The 25,506-nt window shown below is 40.5% G+C and overlaps 2 protein-coding genes across 2 annotated transcripts; both read right to left on the minus strand.

The window, feature by feature from the left end:
• Window positions 1-6,439: 6,439 nt before the first annotated feature.
• Window positions 6,440-9,159, minus strand: LOC121377695 (probable G-protein coupled receptor 139). Its single transcript, XM_041505776.1, has one exon. The coding sequence runs from the start codon at window positions 8,561-8,563 to the stop codon at window positions 7,427-7,429; it is 1,137 nt and encodes a 378-aa protein (XP_041361710.1). The 5' UTR covers window positions 8,564-9,159; the 3' UTR covers window positions 6,440-7,426.
• A 9,340-nt stretch (window positions 9,160-18,499) lies between these two features.
• Window positions 18,500-20,321, minus strand: LOC121377054 (iduronate 2-sulfatase-like). Its single transcript, XM_041504913.1, has one exon. It carries the CDS (start codon window positions 20,222-20,224, stop codon window positions 18,725-18,727), a length of 1,500 nt encoding a protein of 499 aa, XP_041360847.1. The 5' UTR covers window positions 20,225-20,321; the 3' UTR covers window positions 18,500-18,724.
• Window positions 20,322-25,506: the final 5,185 nt, after the last annotated feature.

Genomic DNA, 25,506 nt, shown 5'->3' on the forward strand with positions numbered 1-25,506 from the left:
TTCGACGCCTATGTTATAATATTTCTTTCTTCTTTTTTTTGTTTGTTTTGTTTTGTTTTGTTTTTTAAATTGCATACTCACCGAGACATTTTGTTACAATGAAATACCGTTCGTGCGCTTCAGTTAAGTGGGAAATGTGATACTTGTACTTCAGTTTGCTTCCATATCTTTGAGAAGATAAACCTTAAGTAAATTTATATATAACAGAGGCGGATCGGGGGTGGGACAGGGGCCCGCCTCCCCCTAAATTTTGCGACAGTTATAGTTTTATTATGTATTAATTTTCATCCCCTCCAAACCTCCCCCAAAGTTTCCTTGGCATACCGCTTCATGTCATTGCCCCCCACCCCCACCCCCCACCCCACCAATGGATTTTCTGGATCCGCCACTGTATAATATCTGTGATTGATCTCTACCTTGTAAGATTTATAATTATATTTATGTAAACTGTGCATGGATCTAATGCTACCTAATAAAATGACGACGACTGCTAACTACTGTGCTGCTCTGTTGCAATTGTTTCTACAAGTTTTGAGACGATATGTGGATTGAAGTAGAATCTAAAAAAAAAATCACTAGTGTATGGACTAAAAGGGAAGTAACTATCGTACTAGGTTTTACTTATTCATGAAGGGGGCGGGATTTAGCTCATATCAGTCGGTTTTAGTGACATAGCGAGGGATGGAGGAACCTTTCTTTTTCTTTCTTTTTCTTTTTGCTGTATTAATTTTATAAAATCATACATACATACATACATACATGGTGTAGGTTGTCCCCTTTTCCACCCACCGGCCTCGGTGGCGTCGTGATTAGGTCATCGGTCTACAGGCTGGTAGGTACTGGGTTCGGATCCCAGTAGAGGCATGGGATTTTTAATCCAGATACCGCCTCCAAACCCGCAAGGCTCAATGGGTTTAGATTCGACTTCAACGGTCCTGGGCCCCGTTCCACGAAGCGATCTTAGCCCTAAGATACCGTAGGCGCATAGCTACCCTATGCACTTAAGTTGATCTTAGGGCTAAGATCGCTTCGTGGAACGGGGCTCTGATAAACAATCAAACTCTTACCTCTATCCACATATCGTCTCAAACCGACCAGTGATCCATAACTGGTTCAACAAAGGCCATGGTTTGTGCTATCCTGCCTGTGGGAAATGCAAATAAAAGATCCCTTGCTGCCTGTCGTAAAAGAGTAACCTATGTGGCGACAGCGGGTTTCCCCTAAAACCATTGTCAGAATGACCATATGTTTGACGTCCAATAGCCGATGATAAGATAAAAAAATCAATGTGCTCTAGTGGCGTCGTTAAATAAAACAAACTTTACTTTTACAATCTAATATCCCGGCTAGGGGGACTATATATTAGTTTAATCTTCAACGGAGGGCCAGTGACCCCCCCCCCCCCCCCCCCCCCTCCCTTATATAGAGGCAATATATATGCATTTATGTCCACTACACAATGGCTATATATGGAATTGTTATTTTATTCAGGTGGTTGTTATTGCTTGTCCTATTTTGTTGATTCAGCTATGTACACAGTAGAAGAAGTTGTATTAAAAAATATGAAAAAGAAAATTACGAATTAAAAAATTAAAATGAATTGGTGTTTTTGTTTGTTTGTTTTTTTTTGTTTTTTTGTTTGTTTTTACAAAATACGGCCCACGACTGGTATATCAAAGGCCGTGGTAGCTGTCCTGTCTGTGAGAAGTGGATATTATAAAATATGCTTTGCTGCTAATCGAGAAGAGTAGCCCACAAAGTGGCGACAGCGGTTGCCTCTCTCATTATCTGTGTGCTCCTTAACCATACCCCCGCGTGTGCTGTAACCTCACCGTGGTGCAGGGGTGTAACATTCTCTTTGAGAATGGCCAATACAGCACAAAGTTTTGAGTAAAATTCAGTATCCGTAAAATTCTGTGATATTTGTGTTTTGCACAGTTCTTTACACTGTTTTTGTTTAAGTCTTGAATTTTTATATTGATGTTGATCATCACTTTATTTATTTGCATTACCATAGTTTGACACCCAATAGCCGATATATTTTTCGTGCTGGGGTGTCGTTAAACATTCATTCATTCATTCATTCCTTAACCATATGTTTGACGTCATATAATCGTAAATAAAATGTGTTGAGTGCGTCGTTAAATAAAACACTTCTTTCTTTTTTTCCATTGCAGTAGACCCCTTGCAAAAAAATCATGGATCCGCTCCTGAATTGTATTTGGAAAATGTTCGTCCTACTTTTGCTTTTTAGGATACATAAGAACTAGATTTAAAAAAATCCTTTGATACTAATGGGAAAATGTAGTGGGTTTCATCTCTAAGACTAATGTCAGAATTATGAAATATTTAGCATCCAATCATTGTGCTCTAGGTGTGTCGTTAAACAAAAAACAAAATAACATTTGTTTAAGACGGCCCACCCACGCCCTCCTCCTCTCCTTCCCTCTCTCATTTGTTTCTCTCTCACCAACTGTCAACACACACGTGTAAACAATGTCCGAATAGATATTAAACCAGATTGGACGGTGTGCTCTGGTACATTTGATCTGAAAATGACATCTACTTGCCAATACCTGACAACCCCGTTCATGGGTCATGGTCAAACGCTTTGATTTAATGAATAAGGATTTATGTAATGTATTAATCAAAATATCTTGGTTCGAACCACATACACTTATAATGTTTAGCTCGTCTACACCCAAATTAGACCAGCGAAACAATTATTGTGTTATTACGCAATATGGCAGCTGAATTAAAAATATGTTAATATGCCAAAGATATATTTGTTTCGTTCAGTCATATACGACGATAATCATGTATTTACACTGATGGATGTCATTCCAGGAAGTAGACAGTCCCGTCTGATTTAATCTCCATTTTGACAAGTATTTGTTTTATTAAACTGTGGGGAAAACATGTTGACATGTTAGTGTACTTTGGAATATCGAAGATGCCCTTTTTCAGTGCAGCACTATCTTAAACAACCCTTCAGCCGCTCATGGTATGATTTTATATTGGGGGTGGAGGTTGGGGACAACACACACTGTGTGTGTGTGTGTGTGTGTGTGTGTGTGTGTGTGTGTGTGTGTGTGTATTGATGTATGGATATCTATATATTGTATGTATGTCGAGGTTGACTATTACATACATAGATATTAACGCACTGGCGCAGGGGATAATTCAATCATTTCTGGCCTCACAAATTGTTCCATGCCGTTGCTGGGACTTGAACCTATGGCACCGAATAGCAACCACGATGCGTTCTGAGCTATCCAGACATCCATGTATGTATGTATTGATGTATGAATATCTATATATTGTATGTATGTCGAGGTTGACTGTTACATACATAGATATTAACGCACTGGCGCAGGAAATAATTAAATCCTTTCTGGCCTCACAAATTGTCCCATGCCGTTGCTGGGACTCGAACCTGTGGCACCGAATCGCCCGCAAATTGCAAGACTAAACACGATACGCTCTGAGCTATTGAAGCTTCCATGTATGTATGTGTATGTATGTATGTATGTATATATATGTGTGTGTGTGTGTGTTTATGTATGTATGTATGTATGTATGTATGTATGTTTGGTTTTATAAAATGTAGTACATTTAAAAAAAAAAAGAAGGTTTGATTGCGGTCGGCATGGTCCCCGTGCACCAGCCCCACCCCCACCCCCCTCCCCACCCCCTCCCCACCCATTCACCTCTGGCTATGCCACTGGTTGAAAAACACAATTTACTGTTTTGTAATTCGTTCATAAACAGAATAGTCCCGTATTTACACTCGTACAGTGATAGGTGTCATTCCAGGAAGTAAACAGTCCTGTCTGATTTAATCTATATCTTGACAAGCATTTTTTCATTAACACTGTGGTCAAACGTGAGCACTGTGCACGAACCCGAGGATAGCGGCCTAGATGGCTTCATGCTTTAGCTTTCGGACTTCAGCGTCAGGTACGGCGGAAGCTAGTATATAATGGGAGGGGGGAGAGGAGTCTGACTGAGATCGAGGGCGCAAAGTTCCCCTGTACAATTTTGAAAACTAGATGTCCTGAAATCTAATTTCCTGCATTCTACAAGTAAAATTCGTCATGATAAATGCTGGTAAATACAACACTATTTAAGTGCATATTTTTACGAAAATTTACTACCAATAATATTTTTGATTCAGAATTATTGGGGGGAGGGGGTACAGTTACCCCCACCTACCCCCACCTCGCTCCGCCGTGCCTGAGAGTGTGGATGCTACGTTACTTGCACTCTTACTGTCACACTCATAAAAGATGGTCATGTTTTTTTCTATTACAGAAGGAAGGAAGGAAATGATTTATTTAATGACGCACTCAACACATTTTATTTACAGTTATATGGCATCAGACATATGGTTAACGACCACAAAGATACTGAGAGAGGAAACCCGTTGTTGCCACTTCATGGGCTACTCTTTTCGATTAGCAGCAAGGGATCTTTTATATGTACCATCCCACAGACATGATAGCACATACCACGGCCTTTGATATACCAGTGACTCGTGATGCACTTGCTGGACCAAGAAATAGCCCAACGGGCCCAACGACAGGGATCGATCCCAGACCGATCGCGTATTAAGCGAACGCTTTACCACTGGGCTACGTCCCGCCCTTTTTCTATCACAGTGACGTATCCAAGCGGGTGCATGGGGGTCATGCCCTCATCCCTAGCTCGAGATACCTCCAGCCCTACCATTTATTGATATTGATGTCAATAAGGGGTAGGGCTGGAGGTGACTCGAGCTACCTCATCCCCAAGGATACCCCCCCCCCCCCACCCCAACCTTTATATCTGCCTCATAACTCCCCAATAACAAATTCGTAGTTACACCAATGTCCTGTTGTGATAATAATGAAATATAAACAGCGAGTTGTCAATAAAGGACATTGTAAATTTAATGATGTTCCATAGATGGGCGGGGCGGGGAATGGGGGGGGGGGTTGAGGGGTGACGAAGGTGGCATGCTGGGCCCAATTTCACAAAACATCGTAAGCCTAGTTTTGCACGTAAACGTAAATTTATGACTGAACCACAATTCTTATTATTTCTAATAGTAAATCTAATATAGTTTGAACTATATATATTTCAATTTCTTTTCTCCTCAAAATGTTCCGTCTACTGTAATGATGTAATATTCTTCGTGAAATAAGATGCCAAACACTTGTAAACGCATGGCCGGTATAACTGCTAGTTGCAGACGTAAACTTACGATGTTTAGTGAAATGGGCCCCTGGGCCCCGTTCCACGAAGCGATCTTAGCCCTAAGATTACCTTAAGCGCATAGCTACCCTGTGCACTTAAAGGGACATTCCTGAGTTTGCTGCATTGTAAGATGTTTCCGACTAATAAAATATTTCTACGATTAAACTTGCATATTGAATATATTTTCTTATTTAGAATATCAGTGTTTGTATAATGTGTTTCTGGTCGTCTTAATATTTGTAAGACGCCCAAACTGGATTTTGTCTTCAAGTAATTTCGTATTTTAGGAAATACAATGAAAGTTAACCTAGTACAAATATTAGAACGATCAGAAACACGTTTAATATACAGCCACTAATATTTTATGCATAAAATTATACTTGGATATGTAATTACAATCGTTCAAAAGTCTCTGTTAGTCGATAACATCTTAAACATTGCAGCAAAATCAGGAATGTCCCTTTAAGTTGATCTTAGGGCTAAGATCGCTTCGTGGAACGGGGCCCCGATTTGACGTTAGTCACATATATGCTAAAACAACAACAGCGGCAGCAACAAGACCGTTTGTATAATTTTATTAAATTTCTGTCCTTGTTTGGGGGTTTTTGTTGTTTTTTTCACAATTTAATAAGGAAGGAAGGACATGTTTTATTTAACGACGCACTCAACACACTGTAACCTCATCGTGGTGCAGGGGTGTAACATTCTCTTCAATACAGCACAAAAACAGTGTCAGAATGACCATATGTTTGACGTCCAATAGCCGATGATAAGATACAAAAATCAATGTGCTCTAGTGGCGTCGTTAAATAAAACAAAACTTTACTTTATACACGAATAATTATAGGATATTAAACAAGCTTCCGTTTCGTATCATGTTTACGTCCCGAGTAATATAATTTTTAATTGTCACGAGCTTTAGCAAGTGACAATGAAAATTATTTAACGAGGGACATAAACATGATACGAAATGGTAGCGAGTTTAATATCCTATTTATTGCCCACAATCGATCTTAATTTATATCACTCAACTCGTTTGGATGGCGTCCTGTACGGTTGTAGTGCGCCAATCGATGACGTTCTAGTGGGATGTATCACTTTGATTTGAACCAAGAAAGTTTTAACCATATGGGTAATAATGTCAATGTTATCGTGTTTCTTTGTTGGTTTTTGTTGGTTTATTTTTGTTTTGTTGTTTGTTGCTGTTGTTTTAATTATATATTTAAAAAAAACCCCAAAACAACCCAACTTCTTAATATAGATTTTTCAAAAGTACATTATGGTTGCTGTTGTTTAATTATATATATGTTTTTAAAAACAAATTTCCAAATATATATAGGCTATTTCGAAAATACATTATTGGCACATAAATCCAGTTTAGGCTACTAGAAACATGAATGAATGAATGAATGAATGTTTAACGACACCCCAGCACGAAAAATACATCGGCTATTGGGTGTCAGAAACATTAAAGACACGACCAGTATATACAGACAGTGACAGACACCAGTATCGTGAACAAGAAAGTGAATGCAGTATGTATTTGTAGTCTTCAAATGGGTTCTTATTAGACCGAAACATGGAACAATGGCAGCAAAGCCAAGATAGTATCTTAAAAGGACGACCTGGCACAGCGCGCTCCAACCCCCAGATTCCTCCTCCCTGTTTAAAGCGCATTGCACCATTCTAAAATTGTTCCTGTTAATCACTCGCTCAAATTCTGTCAGTATACGTCAATATCCCGGTCACTCCGTTTGACAGAATCCTGAATCCGTTTGTAAAACACACAAACAACAGAGTGATTTAAAGCAACAGACCTTAGTTTTTAAACACTATAGCGTATGTTTCACTATTAGAGTAAAGTTTAGACAATTAAAATCAGACATTAGTTAGATTTTATTGTTCAGATTATCCGTTTCCGTACACCCGAAGTGTTTGTGCATCCTTGTGTTTCTAATACCACGAAAAACATTTTTTTTTCCAGTTTAAAAAAAAAACACGTACCTTTTGAAAAGTAACTGCCATGGAGACAAGCTTAGCTCTAGTCTATTTTTAAGGGTATTTCCTCGTTTCAAAATTACAGACTCTTGTTTCACTCTATTGTAATTTTATCCAAATGTCTTACAGGTGTGTAGGTTAACCAAACTTAAGAGTTAATTTTCACGGGATAAAACTAGGGTCTGCGACTTTAAAACCGAGTAATGTACGTCTCATTGGTGTTTTTGTCAGTTGGAGTCCTGCCAATCTGGGGAGTACTTTCCGCGTGAGACAGAGTGAACGTGTCCGGTTTCGACGAACTCGTGGGTAATCCCCGAAACACATGCTTCAGCTCCGACCGGAATCGTTTCCCACTGAGACAGTAAAACAGAAAATTGAACGAGTTGTTAAAGTACATCAAACAGATCGACAAAACCCACATCAAATCCGTCGATCTCGACTGATAGTTAATATTCTGTAGCTTCCAATAACCTATGTAGATTATGTACACAGAAACCGGTGACGTACACAGCAGGAACACAGCATTCAAGGTCAGAAGCATCACCGTCATGGAGGACACTTGGCGCTTTCTGTTTTCTTTCTCATTTTGGTTTTTCATAACGGCCGACATCCGGCGGGCGTTTAATACAATTTTCCCGATTATCAAACAGTTTCCGACTATCTGAATTGAGAAGGGTATCAGACAGTAAATGCACAGGTCTATCCACGGGAAGATATCGTACAGGAAATGTCGGTAATGTTCGTCAGTCTGCGTACACTTTTTGGACGTGACGTTGTCCTTGACAACGTCAATGAGTTCCTTTCCGTACACGAAGTGAGAGTTGATGCCGAGTAGAAACACGACCACAACAACGATGGAGATGTGAGATGCTGTAGACGTGCAAATGGTTTTGACTCTGTGCGGCTTCCACACCGACACCACACGCTCCAACGTCATGCACACCAGTAGCCACGCAGACATGTCCAACGTCAAGTACACCAGCCACGGGTGCACCTTGCAGAAGAAGATGTTTAAAGACCGTATCTCGATATCGAAAAAATACTTCAACCAATGTCGAAGCAGGCCCGTGTACAAAACCATGATGTCTATGACGGCGAGTGTTGTCAGATATGACGTCATCGGTGACCGCTTCATGGACTTCTGGGTAAGAACTACGAGAGATAGCACACTTCCGACTGTCCCGCAGCAAAGTAAAACCGGAGGGATGGTTCGCCAGATTAATACTGCATCCGGGTCTGTTACGTACGCTGTACTGTTACTCATGGTAGGATTCTGATCCAGTGTTCCGAGTTCATCCGAGCTGACGATGAATAAACGATCCATCATTACTCTTTTTAGTTATACAGTGTCCCTGCCAGACGACTCTTCTCAGTGACTCATCTTCACATATTTACGCCAACAGGTGCTACTAATAGAGGCCTACATCCTCAATTTGACAAAATGATGTTTCTAATCCAGGAAACAAATTTGTCAAATTTAATTAAAAATTATTCTTTCTGAAAAAAAAGAAGAAAAAAAAGAATTGTATGTTATTTGGCTTACTATTTCAACTTAAACACGAAGTTTTAGACAAAAATATAGTTTTGCTGTAAAATCGTGGGATTAAACTTTCGTGTTTTTTCTATGAAACACATATCTTTGGGTAATTATATTTGTAGATCGGAAAGGTAGTATCAGAAATTCGAATGTATATTATAATATATTTTCGTTGTGTTCTTAAATTCGTCACAACAAGTTCACGAAACCCACCGCGAACAATCCAAGTATTTCACAGTATGCTGTAAGAGCATCTGGAGTCTTTAATGGTATTTGGATAAAAGGAAGGAATGGAAAGGAAACTTTATTTAATGACACCTCAGCACATTTTAGGGCTCGAAATAGCGACCGATATACCCCCCCCCCCTCCAAAAAACCCCAAACAAACCAACACAAAACAAAAAAAAAACAAAAAAAAACCCTACAAAAAACCAACAACAATAAACAAACAAACAAAAAACCCTACAAAAAACCCAGTCCATTTTCAGACCTAGCTGGTGAAATATAAATTCACCTGCTGAAATTACAAACAAAAATTGGAGGTCATTATTCAAGAGACAGATGTATGTACCATCATCTCATCTTCTCTTTATCTGAGGCTGAGCACATGATTCTGTTATATTTTAATTTTATAATGCTCTAAAATAGATCTCAGAGGTAATAATTTTCCACACACTGTCTCAAATCCTCTACTCACCCCGTGCTGTCTAATTTCCAGCAGGCCATATTTTTTGTTAGCCGGCCATATATGTTTTTGGCCTGCTACGTCAAAAAAATAAAATAAATAACAGCAGGCCATTTCGTATTTCGAGCCCTGTATTGTTAAACTACGGCTATTCGGTGTCTGAATGGTAGCCCGAGTACTCTGATGGTAAGAGAGTTAGACGGATATTTGGACATATATAACTTCTGCGCAATTTCTGCCTACCAAACGGTAGTCAAAGATTCCCGCTTTAATACAACAACAATCCTATGTTTGACGTTAAATACCTTTACATCGATCATTTTCGAGTTCCCCGATAACAAATATTTTACATATTAATCAATAATACAGACACTATAGGAAGAAATAATGTTCCAGCTAAATACGTAGTTGCTGCACCCCCTTTCAATAATGTTCCGGTTATATTAAATACGTAGTTGCTGCACCCCCTTTCAATAATGTTCCGGTTATATTAAATACGTAGTTGCTGCACCCCCTTTCAATAATGTTCCAGTTAAATACGTAGTTGCTGCACCCCCTTTCAATAATGTTCCGGTTATATTAAATACGTAGTTGCTGCACCCCCTTTCAATAATGTTCCGGTTATATTAAATACGTAGTTGCTGCACCCCCTTTCAATAATGTTCCGGTTATATTAAATACGTAGTTGCTGCACCCCCTTTCAATAATGTTCCGGTTATATTAAATACGTAGTGCAGCACCCCCTTTCAATAATGTTCCAGTTAAATACGTAGTTGCTGCACCCCCTTTCAATAATGTTCCGGTTATATTAAATACGTAGTTGCAGTACCCCCTTTAAATAATGTTCCGGTTATATTAAATACGTAGTTGCTGCACCCCCTTTCAATAATGTTCCGGTTATATTAAATACGTAGTGCAGCACCCCCTTTCAATAATGTTCCAGTTAAATACGTAGTTGCTGCACCCCCTTTCAATAATGTTCCGGTTATATTAAATACGTAGTTGCAGTACCCCCTTTAAATAATGTTCCGGTTATATTAAATACGTAGTTGCTGCACCCCCTTTCAATAATGTTCCGGTTATATTAAATACGTAGTTGCTGCACCCCCTTTCAATAATGTTCCCGTTATATTAAATACGTAGTTGCTGCACCCCCTTTCAATAATGTTCCGGTTATATTAAATACGTTGTTGCTGCACTCCCTTTCAATAATGTTCCGGTTATATTAAATACGTAGTTGCAGCACCCCCTTTAAATAATGTTCCGGTTATATTAAATACGTAGTTGCTGCACCCCCTTTCAATAATGTTCCGGTTATATTAAATACGTAGTTGCTGCACTCCCTTTCAATAATGTTCCGGTTATATTAAATACGTAGTTGCAGCACCCTCTTTCAATAATGTTCCGGTTATATTAAATACATAGTTGCAGCACTCCCTTTCAATAATGTTCCGATCAAAAACGGTTTTAAAGGCATATTGTCACAGAACACTAACCTATTTAATGGTCTAACAAAGTATTACCTGAACAAATATAATTTGATTTGTCCCTAACTGTACTTTACTCATCCATCTTCATAACCACCATACTCCATTTATTAATGTTATTTTGTGAAAATAATTGAATTATGGCAATGGTCCATAATTCAAAAACTAAAATTGCCGAGAGGGTTGACATGGATTTCACTCCATCATGGTTCAGTTAAGGTGATGCAGTAGCTAGATTTGGTTTCCAACAATTAATGTCGTTTTTAGTTATTATCCATATTTACAGAAATAATGTCTTTAAATCCGCGACAGTATGCCTTTAAAGTACTTAGTTTCTGAAGGGTTTCTGACGGTAATGAGCGTTGATAACTGTCGTAATGTCCGTCAAAGTCTGTTACAGTCAGAGTACATGGGCTACCAGGCGCGGATTTAGTGGGGGGCCCAAGGGGCCCGGGCCCCCCCCCCCCCTATTTTTGGGGTCAAGTTATTATTTATTTTTAACTATATCATACACTAGAGTGGAATTACACAAAAATGCACTTATTTCAAAATTTCGCGGGGGAGCATGCCCTCGGGGCCCCCCCTATTTAAAAATCCTGGATCCGCGCCTGGCTACCTAAATGGATTTACGAAATAAAATGTAAAGTGTACGTACCTTCAGATTTCTCTTGGACAAAAAGCAATCGCAGCCTAATATCTGACGCTCTTCCAGTTTGATTGACGTTTCTGTCTGGTTTGTTCTCTTTTAAATTCATGAAAGCTGACTTCCTCAGGTTATGAGCAGTTTTATTGACGGGTATCAACAAACTGCTCCATTTGTGAAGCACTCCAGGGTGATATCGCGCCGTTTTCCCGCTAATCGCCTAGTTATGGGTATTGCGAATTGACATTATCTTGCAATATCAGAATGGAACATATGAGATGAGGCCTTTTTAGGGTATCATTCAAAGGGTTGTACTTTATATTGTTAAACGGCAGTGTCACTAGATGACATTAAAGGGACATTCCTCAGTTTGCTGCAAATTTTAAGATGTTATCGACTAAGAGACACTTTTTAACGATTGTAATAACATATCAAATATATTTTTCTACATAAACTATTAGTGGCTGTATATTAAACGTGTTTCTGATTGTTCTAATATTTGTACTAGGTTAAATTTCATTTTATTTCCTAAAAGTGTTTTTTTCGTACGTACGAAATTATTTAAAGAAAAAATCCAGTTTGGGTTCCTTACAAATATTAAGACGACCAGAAACACATTGAATATACAGACACTGATATTCTAAACAAGAAAATAGACTTAATATGTAAGTTTAACTGTAGAAATATTTTATTAGTCAGAAACATCTTACAATGCAGTAAACTCAGGAATGTCCCTTTAATAAATGAATCATCAGCTATTGGTTGCAAGTCCGACCCACGCTGGTTGTCAAAGGAAATCTCTACATTGTTTTTGTTTTTTACATTAATTAGATTGTATTGGAAATAATTTAACGTGCATGTTCAGATTAAGCTGTTGTAGCGCACGCCTATCTTGAGCGCAAGTTCTAGTGTGGAACTGTTCTTTCGTCCCAAAAAGGAGAAATGTTGAGGAGGTAATCGCACACTCAAACAGGCAAGCGTAAGGGAGCACAGACAACCCATACTTGTATTAATTAGCAGCAAGGTATCTTTTATATGAACAATACGGCAGCACATACCAGTTGTGATATACCACTGAGAGAGAGAGAGAGAGAGAGAGAGAGAGAGGGGGGGGGGAGAGATTCAAAGAGAGGGAGGGAGAGAGAGGGGAGAGAGAGAGACACAGACAGAGACAGAGAGAGACAGGCAGACAGACAGACAGAGAGAGAGAGAGACAGAGGGTGTTGGTGGCGTATGGACTCGTTTTTGTAGGGAGGCAGAGAGTTTTGCCCGAATAAATAAAAATGCCCGAATCTGAATTACAATACGAAACGGTTATATATGGTTGCAAACGAATCACTACGTATTTTTACATGGATTACAACTCATTTTGCGGATAGAATGCTGGAAATAAATAGTAAAAATGTCTCAGGTTAGCACATTTTGACATAATATCTATATCATTTCTGAGGTTTGGTTCCAGGACTAGGGAGAGGGGCAAGGCAGTTGTCCCCTGCCCCTGTCTCGTACGCTTATGGAGAGAGAGAGAGAGAGAGAGAGAGAGAGAGAGACAGAGAGAGACAGAGACAGACAGAGACAGAAAGAGAAAGAGAGACAGAGAGAGGCAGAGAAAGAGAGAGAGAGACAGAGAAAGAGAGACAGAGAGAGAGAGACAGAGAAAGAGAGAGACAGAGAAAGAAAGAGAGACAGAGAGACAGAGACAGAGAAAGAGAGACAGAGAAAGAGAGGTGACGCGCCACCATTCAAGTTGCTCCAAGAAGCAACAAAGGCGCATTTATATTTACAGGCCATTTATATACCAGTCGAGGAGCACTGGTTGGAAAGGACAAAGCCCCGGGCGTATTCACCCAGGGCAATCGATTTTACAACCCAAATTGCTGCCGTGACAATGTGACAACTATGCGTAATATGTTGACATTAACTATATTTTCTCATGACACAACTCTAATAAGGCCTCTTCGTTATTCACCAATTCTCTGACGATATACATTGATTAAACGGGGTTCCCGAGACTAAAAGCAACATGAAATAATTATTACCCGTCTATGGGGGCAGCCACCAGGTGAGAAACCACAGGATGTGAACAAATTGCTGCAATTTGTTTGACGAAATAAAAAACATTTACTGAATTATTTAGTCTAAACGCCAATTTACATTATGCCATTAGGCACTACATCGACAGGCTTACCCTCCGTCGTCGACGTTAATCCCAAAAATAGTTATGTTAACTGACGGGTGTCACGTCTCAGCAACCAAAGTCGTCATAAGCATTCAATACGTGGATGGGTGGGTCAAGGAGTCAACTGCCCTTCTATTGCTGGAGAAAATATCCGCATTCGGGCAAAAACAACGTCTTTCGGGTAAAATGATATACATACACACACCTCACTTCCGGTCTCGTTGTCATGGTTTCTTTTGTTAAAAGTGTAGAGATATTCACGGATACACCTACACGTTTCCTCAAAATGTGTTTCATGGTACACCTGTATTTTTCTTTTTTTGGATCCCAGTCGAGGCATGGGATTTTTAATCCAGATACCGACTCCAAACCCTGAGTGAGTGGTCCGCAAGTCTCAATGGGTAGGTGTAAACCACTTGCACCGATCAGTGATCCATAACTGGTTCAACAAAGGCCATGGTTTGTGCTATCCTGCCTGTAGGAAGCGCAAATAAAATATTCCTTGCTGCCTTTTGTAAAAGAATAGCCTATGTGGCGACAGCAGGTTTCACTAAAAAACAATGTCAGAATGACCATATGTTTGACGTCCAATAGCCGATGATAAAATCAAAAATCAATGTGCTCTAGTGGCGTCGTTAAATAAAACAAACTTTACCCTCTTTTTTTTAAAGTGCATAATGCAATGAACATTTATCTGTGTATTCTCATAACTTACATTTCTTGTCCTGGATGGAGGAACCGGTTGAGGCCGGTACTTGTGCCCAGGACAGGCGTGCGCTACAACAGTTTGCTCTGAATGTGCACGTTAAACAATTTTCCATTCCATTCCATTCCGACATACATTGAAATGCGGAAGGTATATCCATTGTTCCTCTTGTATGTTTAGTCCGAAGGGACGTAGAAAGTGTGGAAGTGTGGTAGAAAACATCTGGTCCACGTTTCATTATTTACTACTTTTTATTATATAACATTTAGTGAAATATCTTAAAATATCAGTGAAATAAAAGTGTTATCAGTCACTCAGTGACGATAACACATTTTAGAGTGAAAATTTCACTATTTCACTCTAAAATGTGTTATCGTCACTGTAGAAAGTGTTATCTTCACTGTAAGAAAGCCGGAACTATTTTGTTGCTGGCATTTTAAAAATAAAGGTAAATTGGCAAAAGTTATTTAATAAGTAGAAAATTTCATGTTTTTTGTCAAATTATTATGATTTATAGTTTGCAATCATATCACACTCGTCGCGCAAGCGCGACTCGTGAGATATGATTGCAAACTTCACTCGATTAGATATAAATCATATTTGACAAAAAAAAAAAAACATGAAATATCCTCTATGTAGTTTACTGATCTAATTTGCCATAGAACGAATATAATAATTAACTCGATCTAAAGTGGGATATAAGTCAGTTATGACCACACTTACTCGGTGTATCGGTCAATATCCCTCCAGTTTTAGTAATGAGAATCTCCTCGGCTTCGCCTCAGAGGCCCCACTACCAAAACTGTAGGGAACAGTGGCGGATCCAGAAAATCCATTTAGGGGGACGGGCCCCTGCCCCCCCCCCCCCCGGATCCGCCTCAGGGGATATTCACCGATACACAAGTATGGGTATAACTATTAAGTATTACATGTATGTATGCAGTGGCGGATCTAGAAAATCCATGGGGGTGGGGGGGGGGGGGGGGGGGGGGGGGGCACTGACATGAGGTGGAATGCCATGGGAACTCTGTGGGGGAGGTTTGAAGGGGGATCGTAAAAAAATGAAAATTAATATATAATAAAATTATAACTATCGTAAAATTTAGGGGAGGCCCGGGCCCCTCCCTAGATCCGCCTCTGGTGTGTGTGTGTGTGTGTGTGTGTGTGTGTGTGTGTGTGTGTGTGTGTCCCACTTTTTAGTACCTTCCTACGCCCGTGTTATTTGATAAATACCAATACATTTTTTGTACTGTTTTGTATAGAAAACATGTCTTCATCTTCTTGACTTTTTTTTTTGCTCACCTTAGTTCACCAAGGTAATCGTCTCCCAACATTTGGTATTTTAGGGAAAAGAGTTTAAAGTTTGTTTTTGATTTAATGACACCACGAGAGCACATTGATTTATTAATCATCGGCTGTCAAACATATGGTTATTTTGACACAGTCATAGAGAGGAAACCCACTACATTTTTTTTCCATTAGTAGCAAGGGATCTTTTATATGCGCCATCCCACAGACAGGATAGTACATACCACTGCTTTTGCTATACCAGTCGTGGTGCACTGGCTGGAACGAGAAATGGCCCATTTGAAAACAAAAAGAAAACTTTGAATGGCACTTCGATAGTTTCCGTATATTACGGACGTTGCCGGAAACATAACTATTACGTCAACAATACGATGACGTTTTAATATGATTATTGACGCCAAAGTTGCTCTACGTACATTCTTTTGAATTTGGCTTAAATTCAGATAGATGTGATGGGTAACGCTATTTGACGTCTATGAGCATATTTAGTGTGTACAAGAAAATATATTAAATTTCTTTGTGTGTATTCGTACTATATTGGAGCTATCAGAACGGATATAGCAGCGTGGACATTGCCAAGACAGGTAGGTGAATGTATTATATTATTTGACTCTTCATCTAGATTCGTACCCGCCATCATTGACGGGTCCAGATGAGGGTCACGCAAGTCCCGTAACGCACAACCCGCCGCCCGTTTGAAATGTCCAGTGCATCACGACTGGTACACCAAAGACCGTGGTATGTGCTATCTTGTCTATGGGATATAAAAGATCCCATGCTATTAATGGAAAACAATATGTTTTGACCATCCGTATGTGGATTGTTTATATGCAATAAAGCTTTTTTTCTTAGTGGTGGTCCTTTCTAAACAAAATGTCAAATTACTGTTTTTCAATGTGCTCTAGTCGTGTCAAAAAAAAAAAAAAAAAAAAAAACTATTCAACACTAAATTGCCCTGAAAACGCGTATCTGGTCATATTTATTCAAAGTATCCGGGATAACATATAACCCCCCTACAGGTATAGTATATATATATACAAATATAACTGTCCTTTTAGAATTCCACATTTATCTTCTGGATCCACCTCCGAAAACGATATAAACTTTATCAGCTACATTTTAATAGGCTTTTATCAATACCTGTGTTACGAATACAAAACGAATTGTTTATACTCGAAAACCACAGTCGAATGTTCCTCACACGGCGGATAGCACGGGTGGCAGGATTTAGCTCATCCCGGTTAAGTGCTTGCGTCGCAGGATCGAACCATCTCGGTGGATCCATTCAGAGAGATTTTTTACAACAAAAAGAGTTTGTTCCGTTTAGCAACAGAGAGAGAGAGCACATTTATAATAGTACAAGTCTAATCACTGGGGTATTGGAAAGAAAATCTGAAATGTTTTATTTAACGACGCACTCAACACTTGCCGATTTGCCGATAATTAATTAAACGGTTATGATGGCGTCAGAATAAACTTCTGGTATAAGGACCACACATATATTTTGAGAGGAAACCCGCAGTGTTGCCACTAGTCACATAGGCTACGTCTTTCCGGGGTGGGGGTGGCAGCAAGGGGGTGGGCGGGTGTATTTCGTAAGAACGCCCCACCCACCCACCGAGGATAGCTAAAAACAATTTTTACAACAAAAAGGTTTGTTGAAGCAACATTTATGGAGCACATGGTTTATTAATCAAGGCTATGGTTTACACCTACCCATTGAGTTTTGCGGAGACGCACTCAGGGTTTGGAGTCGGTTATCTGGATTCAAAAATCCCATGCCTCGACATATATTGAGAGGAAACCCGCTGTTGCCACTACATAGGCTACTCTTTCCGATTAGAAGCAAGGGATCTTTTATTTGCGCTTCCCACAGGCAGGATAGCACAAACCATGGCCTTTGTTGAACCAGTTATGGATCACTGGTCGGAAAATGTGGTTTACACCTACCCATTGAGCCTTGCGGAACACTCACTCAGGGTTTGGAGTCGGTATCTGGATTAAAAATCCCATGCGTCGACTGGGATCCGAACCCATTATCTACAAGCCTGTAGACCGATGGCCTACCACGACGCCACCGAGGCTGGTTCATCGGCTATTGGATGTTAAACATTAATTTTGGTATTTTACATTGTCTTAGAGAGGAAACTCGTGCATGTTTCCATTAGTAGCAAGGAATCTTTTATATGCACCATCCCACAGCCAGGATAGCACATACCACGACCTTTGGTATACCAGTTGTGGTGCACTGGCTGGAACGAGAAATAGCTCAATGGGCCCACCGAATGAGATAGATCCTAGACCGACCGCGTATCAAGCGAGCGCTTTACTACTGGCCAACGTCCCACCCCCTATTTTCACAATCCAATATTGGGCTAACAGGTCTTCTGGGGAAAATGTAGACACAATGGCGCGCTAGGTTTATATTCGAACCCCTCAGATCCATACCACGCAACGGCAACATGCTGCCTGAAAGTTACAAGATCGAGATTTAACGACTCAAAGGGTAGGTGTAAGACCACTACATCCTCTTCTCTCTCACTAATCACAAACAACTAACCCAGTGTCCTGGACAGACAGCCCAGATGGCTGAGGTGTGTGCCCAGGACAGCGTGCTTGAATCTTAATTGGATATAAGCACGAAAATAAGTTGAACTGAAAATGAGCTTGTATTTTACATTAGTAATGAACTAGTAAAGATTATATAAATGAACAACATTACTGGAAAAATATTTATTTAAAAAATACACAAAATATAAAAACATCGAGTATATATATAGTATCTCACTATTGGCAGGCATGGAAATATTAAGTACTTCGTATTATTATTACGTTGCGATAACTGAACACTGAGCAAGGGCAACTATCTGCAAATCAAATCCATGTTTTAGTGGCATCATAATCAGTTTACCTATTTTTGTCCGATTATTTTGATTTAATGACTCAGTGGGGAATGGCTGATCGCCATCCGGCTCTCAACATACTGCTCAACTCCTTCCTGATATCCGTATAGCTTGGGTCATCTGCACGGTTGACATTTTCCTCTGGGTCAATTACGTGGTCGTACAGCTCGACACCAAAGAGTTTACTCCAGTCCGGTTTGTACAGAGGCTTGCCTTTAAATCTCGGCCACTCCGTGTACCTGTATCTGTCGGTCCTCATGCTGTAGCCCATCGTGTTTCCTTCGTTTCTGGGATACTGAGAAAACGCCGCCTTCTTCCACTTTGTCTTTGGATCACGCATGATAGGCACGAGACTCATTCCTTCCCGACATAACCCGACTTTTGTCGAGTCGACGGGACACAGTGGGAGAGGAGGTAGTCCGGCAGCTTCCGCCAGGGTTGGAAAGAGATCGACGAATTCCGTAAGCTGCTCCGTGACGATGCCTCCGTCGGTGAGACCGGGCACGTGCACCATCATCGGCGCGTGGACAGCCAGTTCGAAGTTGGTGTGTTTGCACCACTCCCCGTGCTCCCCTAGCTGCCAGCCGTGGTCTCCCCAGAAAGACACGATCGTGTTGTTCGCCAGACCCAGTTTGTTCAGCTCCAGGACAATTCGCCCCAGTTCGCTGTCTGTATACGACAGGGCACTGTAGTAGGCTCTTCTCAACGCCAGCACCACGTCTCTAGGTAGCGTTGTGTTAATGTCGCCAGTAGCGTTCAACGCATTTATATCTTTGTATTTTCTCAACTCTCCGTACTTGGTCCACGCTACGTTGGGCATGTGGTCAGGAGCATAAGCATTCGGAGGAAGTCTGATGGATTCTGGCGGATAATAACTCAGGAATTTGTCGGGGAAAACGAACGGCAGATGGGGCTTATGAAACCCAACTGCAACGAAAAATGGCTGCTCCCCTGATTTTGCCTTAGTAGCGACTTGCCTCAGCACTGTAACAGCGTGGTCTGCAAGCTGGGTATCGAGGATTGGCTTCTTTGACCATTCGGACTCCGGAATGGCCATCCAGCTCCGCCCACTGTCATATTCCGGTGGCTGCACTCCATGGAAGTAAGGATCCGTCCACGAAATGGGATCGTCGTGACCAGAAGCAAGGCCCGGGTGAAATATCTTTCCCATTCCTATCGTCCTGTAGCCATTTATTTTGAAATATTCCGGAATCGTTGTAAAATTTCCTCCTACTTTTCGGAAGTAGTGATGCAAATCGTACACATGCGTGGTGTCGGGTCGTCTGCCGGTCAGAAGCGAACTCCTACTCGGCGAGCAGACGGCTTGCTGAACGTATGAACGTTTTAGAAGAAGACTTTTTACCGCCAGAGAATTTAGCGAAGGAGTCCACATAGGCGGGTGAACGGGAGATGGGAAATCCGGTCCGTAGTACACCTCCAGTTCGGCTCTCATGTCGTCCGCTACTAAAAATAGCACATTCATGCGGCAGTTTACCGGAATTAGGAAACAGAAGATGACAGACGCCGGATAAAAGTCCATCGTGATAGAAATTCAAGTTATCTTGTTATCGTTGCTGTTAAGATTGTTTTATATGCTCGATAATACCATGTTTACAATCAGAAACAACACTTCCGGGTTGTTGAGAGGCGTGAATGGTTTCATTCGATTGATCCTAAGAGAGTAATTCAGTCTTGCTCCGCAGAAGTTTTAAAGACGCTGACTCTTAAGCAAGAGCAAACCCAGAAAATATTTTAGAAAGGGGGCCAACTCTTGAAAAGGGTATTTCAGATTGATAAATATCATATTTTGAAAGGAAAATTGCAAATAAATTGTAATAAAACAAGGGAATTAATTGTTTTAGGTAAGCAAGTCCACTTTATTTTAAGAGCCGACAGACAGTTACGTAACGCTCCAGTACAGTGGCAGTAAGGTGCCAAACTGTGTGGGGAGTGTGTGTGTGTGTGTGTGTGTGTCGCAAACACACGCAGACACATACATACACACACACACACACACACACACACACACACACACACACACACATACATATATATATATATATATATATATATATATATATATATATATATATATATATATACATATAATAATAACTTGGATATATTATACTTTGACTTCCATGGTTTATTTACATACAATACTGTTTCGTACAGGTCGCGACCTGTACGAAACAGTATTGTATGTAAATAAACCATGGAAGTCAAAGTATAATATATCCAAGTTATTATTATATGTGTAACCGCTCTACTGTAACAGTATAGAGCACTAGTGACACACCGATAACAAGCTTCATTTGAATTTATATATATATATATATATATATATATATATATATATATATATATATATATATATATATATATATATATATATATATATATATATATATATATATATATATATATATATATATATATATATATATATATATTATTATTATTATTATTATTATTATTATTATAAACCATCTCTGCTGCTACTGGATTAAGCCTTGACCCCGCCCCCCCCCCCCCCCCCCCCCACCGCCCGCTTCCTACGCCAGTGTAGTGGGAGTGAATATCATTAGATGCGTTATTGGGTGGGGTGGGGACGTCTTTGTCGAGAGTTTTGTGTTTGTTTTCTAGACAGTTATCTCATTTTCATTTATAATGAGCGGGACGTATCCCAGTGGTAAAGCGTTCGCTTAATGCACCGTCTGTATTGGATCGACCCCCACTGGGCTGTCTCTCGTTCAAGCCAGTGTACCTCGGCTGGTATATGAAAGGCCGTGGTATGTGCTACCATGTCTGTGGGATTCTGCATATAAAATATCCCTTCATACTAATGGAAAAATGTAGCAGGTTCACTCCATAGGACTATATGTCAGAATTACCAATTGTTTGACATCCAATAGCCGATGATTAGTTAATCAATGTGCTCTAGTAGTGTCGTTAAACAAAACAAACTTTAACTTTATTTTCATTTATACGGTAACCAGTCATTGCAACATATATTTTGTTCTTTAAGAGATGTCTTTATTTTATTTTTAATGTAGTATTTATTACCAAACTACAAAAATATAAATACAAACAGAAAATTGAGTATTAGTCATTATGACAGGGGCGTTGCTTTTAGAGAGGTGGGGGGTATTGACGAGTTTGACATAATTTTAGAAATGGTAGGTATAGCATTACACAATATTTAATGGGGAGGATGGGAGTGGTTTAAAAAGCAAATTTTTTGCGTTACGTTACTTCTTTCACCTTTAGCAACTTCTTTACCGTTAATTTATGCATTACTTAATTTTATCAAATCCATTGTTTTTCTGCTGTTGTTAGTTCAAGTCAGATCAGGTCAGGTCAAGTCATAGGTTTTAAAAAAAAATGTTTTATTTAACGACGCACTCAACACATTTTATTTACGGTTATATGGCGTCAGACAATGGTTAAGGACTACACAGATTTTGAGAGGAAACCCGCTGTCGCCACTTCATGGGCTACTCTTTCCGATTAGCATCAAGGGATCTTTTATTTGCGCTTACCACAGGCAGGATAGCACAAGCCATGGCCTTTGTTGAACCAGTTATGGATCACTGGTCGGTGCAAGTGGTTTACACCTACCCATTGAGCCTTGTGGAGCACTCACTCAGGGTTTGGAGTCGGTATCTGGATTAAAAATCCCATGCCTCGACTGGGATCCGAACCCAGTACCTACCAGCCTGTAAACCGATGGCCTAACCACGACGCCACCGAGGCCGGTAGGTCATAGGTTTTAATGCGCACATTCAGATTGGATTGGATTGGATAATATATTAACGTGCCTATGTCCAATTACGGTTCAAGCGCGTCTCTCCAGGGCAAAATCTCTGACTTCACCAGTGACTGGGTCCGGGACAGAAGGGATGTGGATGTGTGTGTGGTTTTTTGGGGAGGTGGGGTGGGGTGGGGTGTGTATGTTTAGAGTTGAAAATGGGCAGAATTTTGAAAATAGCAATTAGTGAAAAAGTTCATATATTTTAAAAAATAAAATAAAAAGTTAACAATCCAAAAATAAAAGAGTTGACTGCTCGGCCGAATATTGATATAATTTGGACAGTCTAAAAATAAATACGAGAAAGAAGAGAGAATCGGACTATTTAATAATATTAAAAAAAGAAGTAATTTCGACATAATTTTTTAACGAAGGTCTAAAACTTAAAAGTCCGATCTATATGTCCACGTGGGTGGCCTCGTTATGACCGTTAAGGTGCACAGCTTGTAAGGACGAGATAGATTGCATCCCGTCAAGAAAACCTCTAGATTGACAGTCATTAGACGTTGAAGCAAGTGCTGTGCTAAAATACAGATCTCGAGAAGCCAGATCCGTCTGGACGAGAATCAAACTAGGGTATAGTTCAGTCGTCATAGTTGGTATAGTGGTGCGGACAGGCCCGGCTCCGGAGGATACCATATGGTATCAATATAAAACAAAGTAGTCCAGAAAAGAGTAGTAAGGGCCAACCACGCTTCCTATTTTGTGTTAGAGTGGGGCGGTCGAATCGTCCAGTGCTGTTAGGACAGGCTCAGACATGAAGAGACTAAACGCGAACAACCGTGGCGTTCTGCAGAATGGTCGTCATACGAGTCACGGAGAAACTAGTCGACATAGTCAGCCGGCGAAATGACGTGGAGGCAAGGAATATCGCTAAAAAAGAATCCAACCTGGTGGTGCAGGCTGTCGAAACGAGAAGTGTTCCAGCGTTCAATCAGTGACAATGGCCGCATACATCTCAGTAGAAAACTCCATTTCACTGAAGGGGGCGGGACGTAGTCCAGTGGTAAAGCGTTCGGTCTAGGATCGGTGAAACAAAGGCCGTAGTATGTACTATTCTGTCTGTGGGATGGTGCATATAAAAGATCCCTTACTGCTAATTGAAAAGAGTAGCCCATGGAAAGAGAGAGAGAGAGAGAGAGAGAGAGAGAGAGAGAGAGAGAGAGAGAGAGAGAGAGAGAGAGAGAGAGAGAGAGAGAGAGAGAGAGAGAGAGAGCGCTGAAAGAGAGACAGAGAGAGAGAGAGAGAGAGAGCGCTGAAAGAGAGACCACAGAGAGAGAGAGAGAGAGAGAGAGAGAGAGAGAGAGAGAGAGAGAGAGAGAGAGAGAGAGAGAGAGAGAGAGAGAGAGAGAGAGACAGAGACAGAGAGAGACAGACAGACACTGAGACAGAGAGTCCACTGTTGAGTTTACGTGAAACAATACACATGCATTTATTATGTAACAGCTGGGATTGATCATCAGGCATAACATATACATACGAAGATCTAGTCTTTACATTCATATACCGGCCTCTGTGGCGTCGTGGTTAGGCCATCGGTCTACAGGCTGGTAGGTACTGGGTTCGGATCCCAGTCGAGGCATGGGATTTTTAATCGGAAAGAGTAGCACATGTAGTGGCGACAGCGGGTTTTCTCTCAAAATCTGTGTGGTTCTTAACCATATATCTGACACCATATAACCGTAAATAAAATGTGTTGAGTGCGTCGTTAAATATAACATTTCTTTCTTTCCTTTACATTCATATATGCCAGTTTTAAATGTCATCTCACTGATCTGTTGAGTAGCAAGGGAATTCCAAAATAAATAAAACAACAATTAAAGAATTAAATATTTATAAAAACTCTAGGGAATATGTTCTATCAATATATTTTTCGGAGTAGCATGACTCGATCGCACCCTCCCCCCCCCCCCCCCTTAAGACAGTACAGATCTCCTCAGCACAATTTCCTGCACACGCGCCTCAGTTCAGTGTGTGTGTGGGGGGGGGGGGGGGGGGGCGTAGCCCAGTGGTAAAGCGCTCGCTTGATGCGCGGTCGGTGTGGAATCGATCCCCCGTCGGTGGGCCCATTGGGCTATTTCTCGTTCCAGTGCATCACGACTGGTATATCAAAGGCCATGGTGTGTGCTTTCCTGTCTGTGGGATGGTGCATATAAAAGATCCCTTGCTGCTAATCGAAAAGAGTAGCCCATGAAGTGGTGACAGCGGGTTTCCTTTCTCAATATCTGTGTGATCCTTAACCATATGTCTGACGCCATATAACCGTAAATAAAATGTGTTGAGTGCGTCGTTAAATGAAACATTTCCTTCCAATTAAGTGGATACTGTTCACAAGTGATTTAAAATGTTCAGGGGCGGGATTTAGCTTTGTCGTTTGAGTGCTCTCTTGAGGTGATTGCGTCGCAGGATCGAACCACCTCAGTGGATCCATGCAGCTGATTGGGTTTTTTCTCGTACCAACCAGTGCACCACAACTGGACAAAGACCGTGGTATGTGTTTTCCTGTCTGTGGGAAAGTGCATATAAAAGATCCTTTGCTGTATTAGAAAAAAAATCTAACGGCTTTCCTCTGATTACTACGAGTTACCAAATGTTTGACATCCAATAGCCGATGATTAATTAATCGATGTGCTCTAGTGGTGTCGTTAAACAAAACATGGGTTTAAAAAAAAAAAAAATCATACCATCTAAATAGACTGTTATTTATTATTTATTTCAACTTATATTCTTCCTTATCCAATTAAGGTTCAAGCACGCTGACCTCAGCTACCGTGGCTATTTGTTCAGGACAGTTGGTTAGTTGTTAGTTGTTGGTAAAAAAAAAGGTGTAGTATACTTACACCTACCCATTGAGTCATTAAAACTCGCTCTGGGTTGGATCCGGTACCGGGCTGCAAACCCTGTACCTACCAGCCTTATCTCCGATTGCTAAACCACGATACCACGTAGGCCGATAATGGACCTTTAAGTTATTAGCAAGTAAGCAAGGGGCCACAACTCTAAACAGACTT

Source organism: Gigantopelta aegis, chromosome 7 (genome assembly GCF_016097555.1).
Source record: "Gigantopelta aegis isolate Gae_Host chromosome 7, Gae_host_genome, whole genome shotgun sequence".
Lineage (NCBI taxonomy): Eukaryota > Metazoa > Mollusca > Gastropoda > Neomphalida > Peltospiridae > Gigantopelta > Gigantopelta aegis.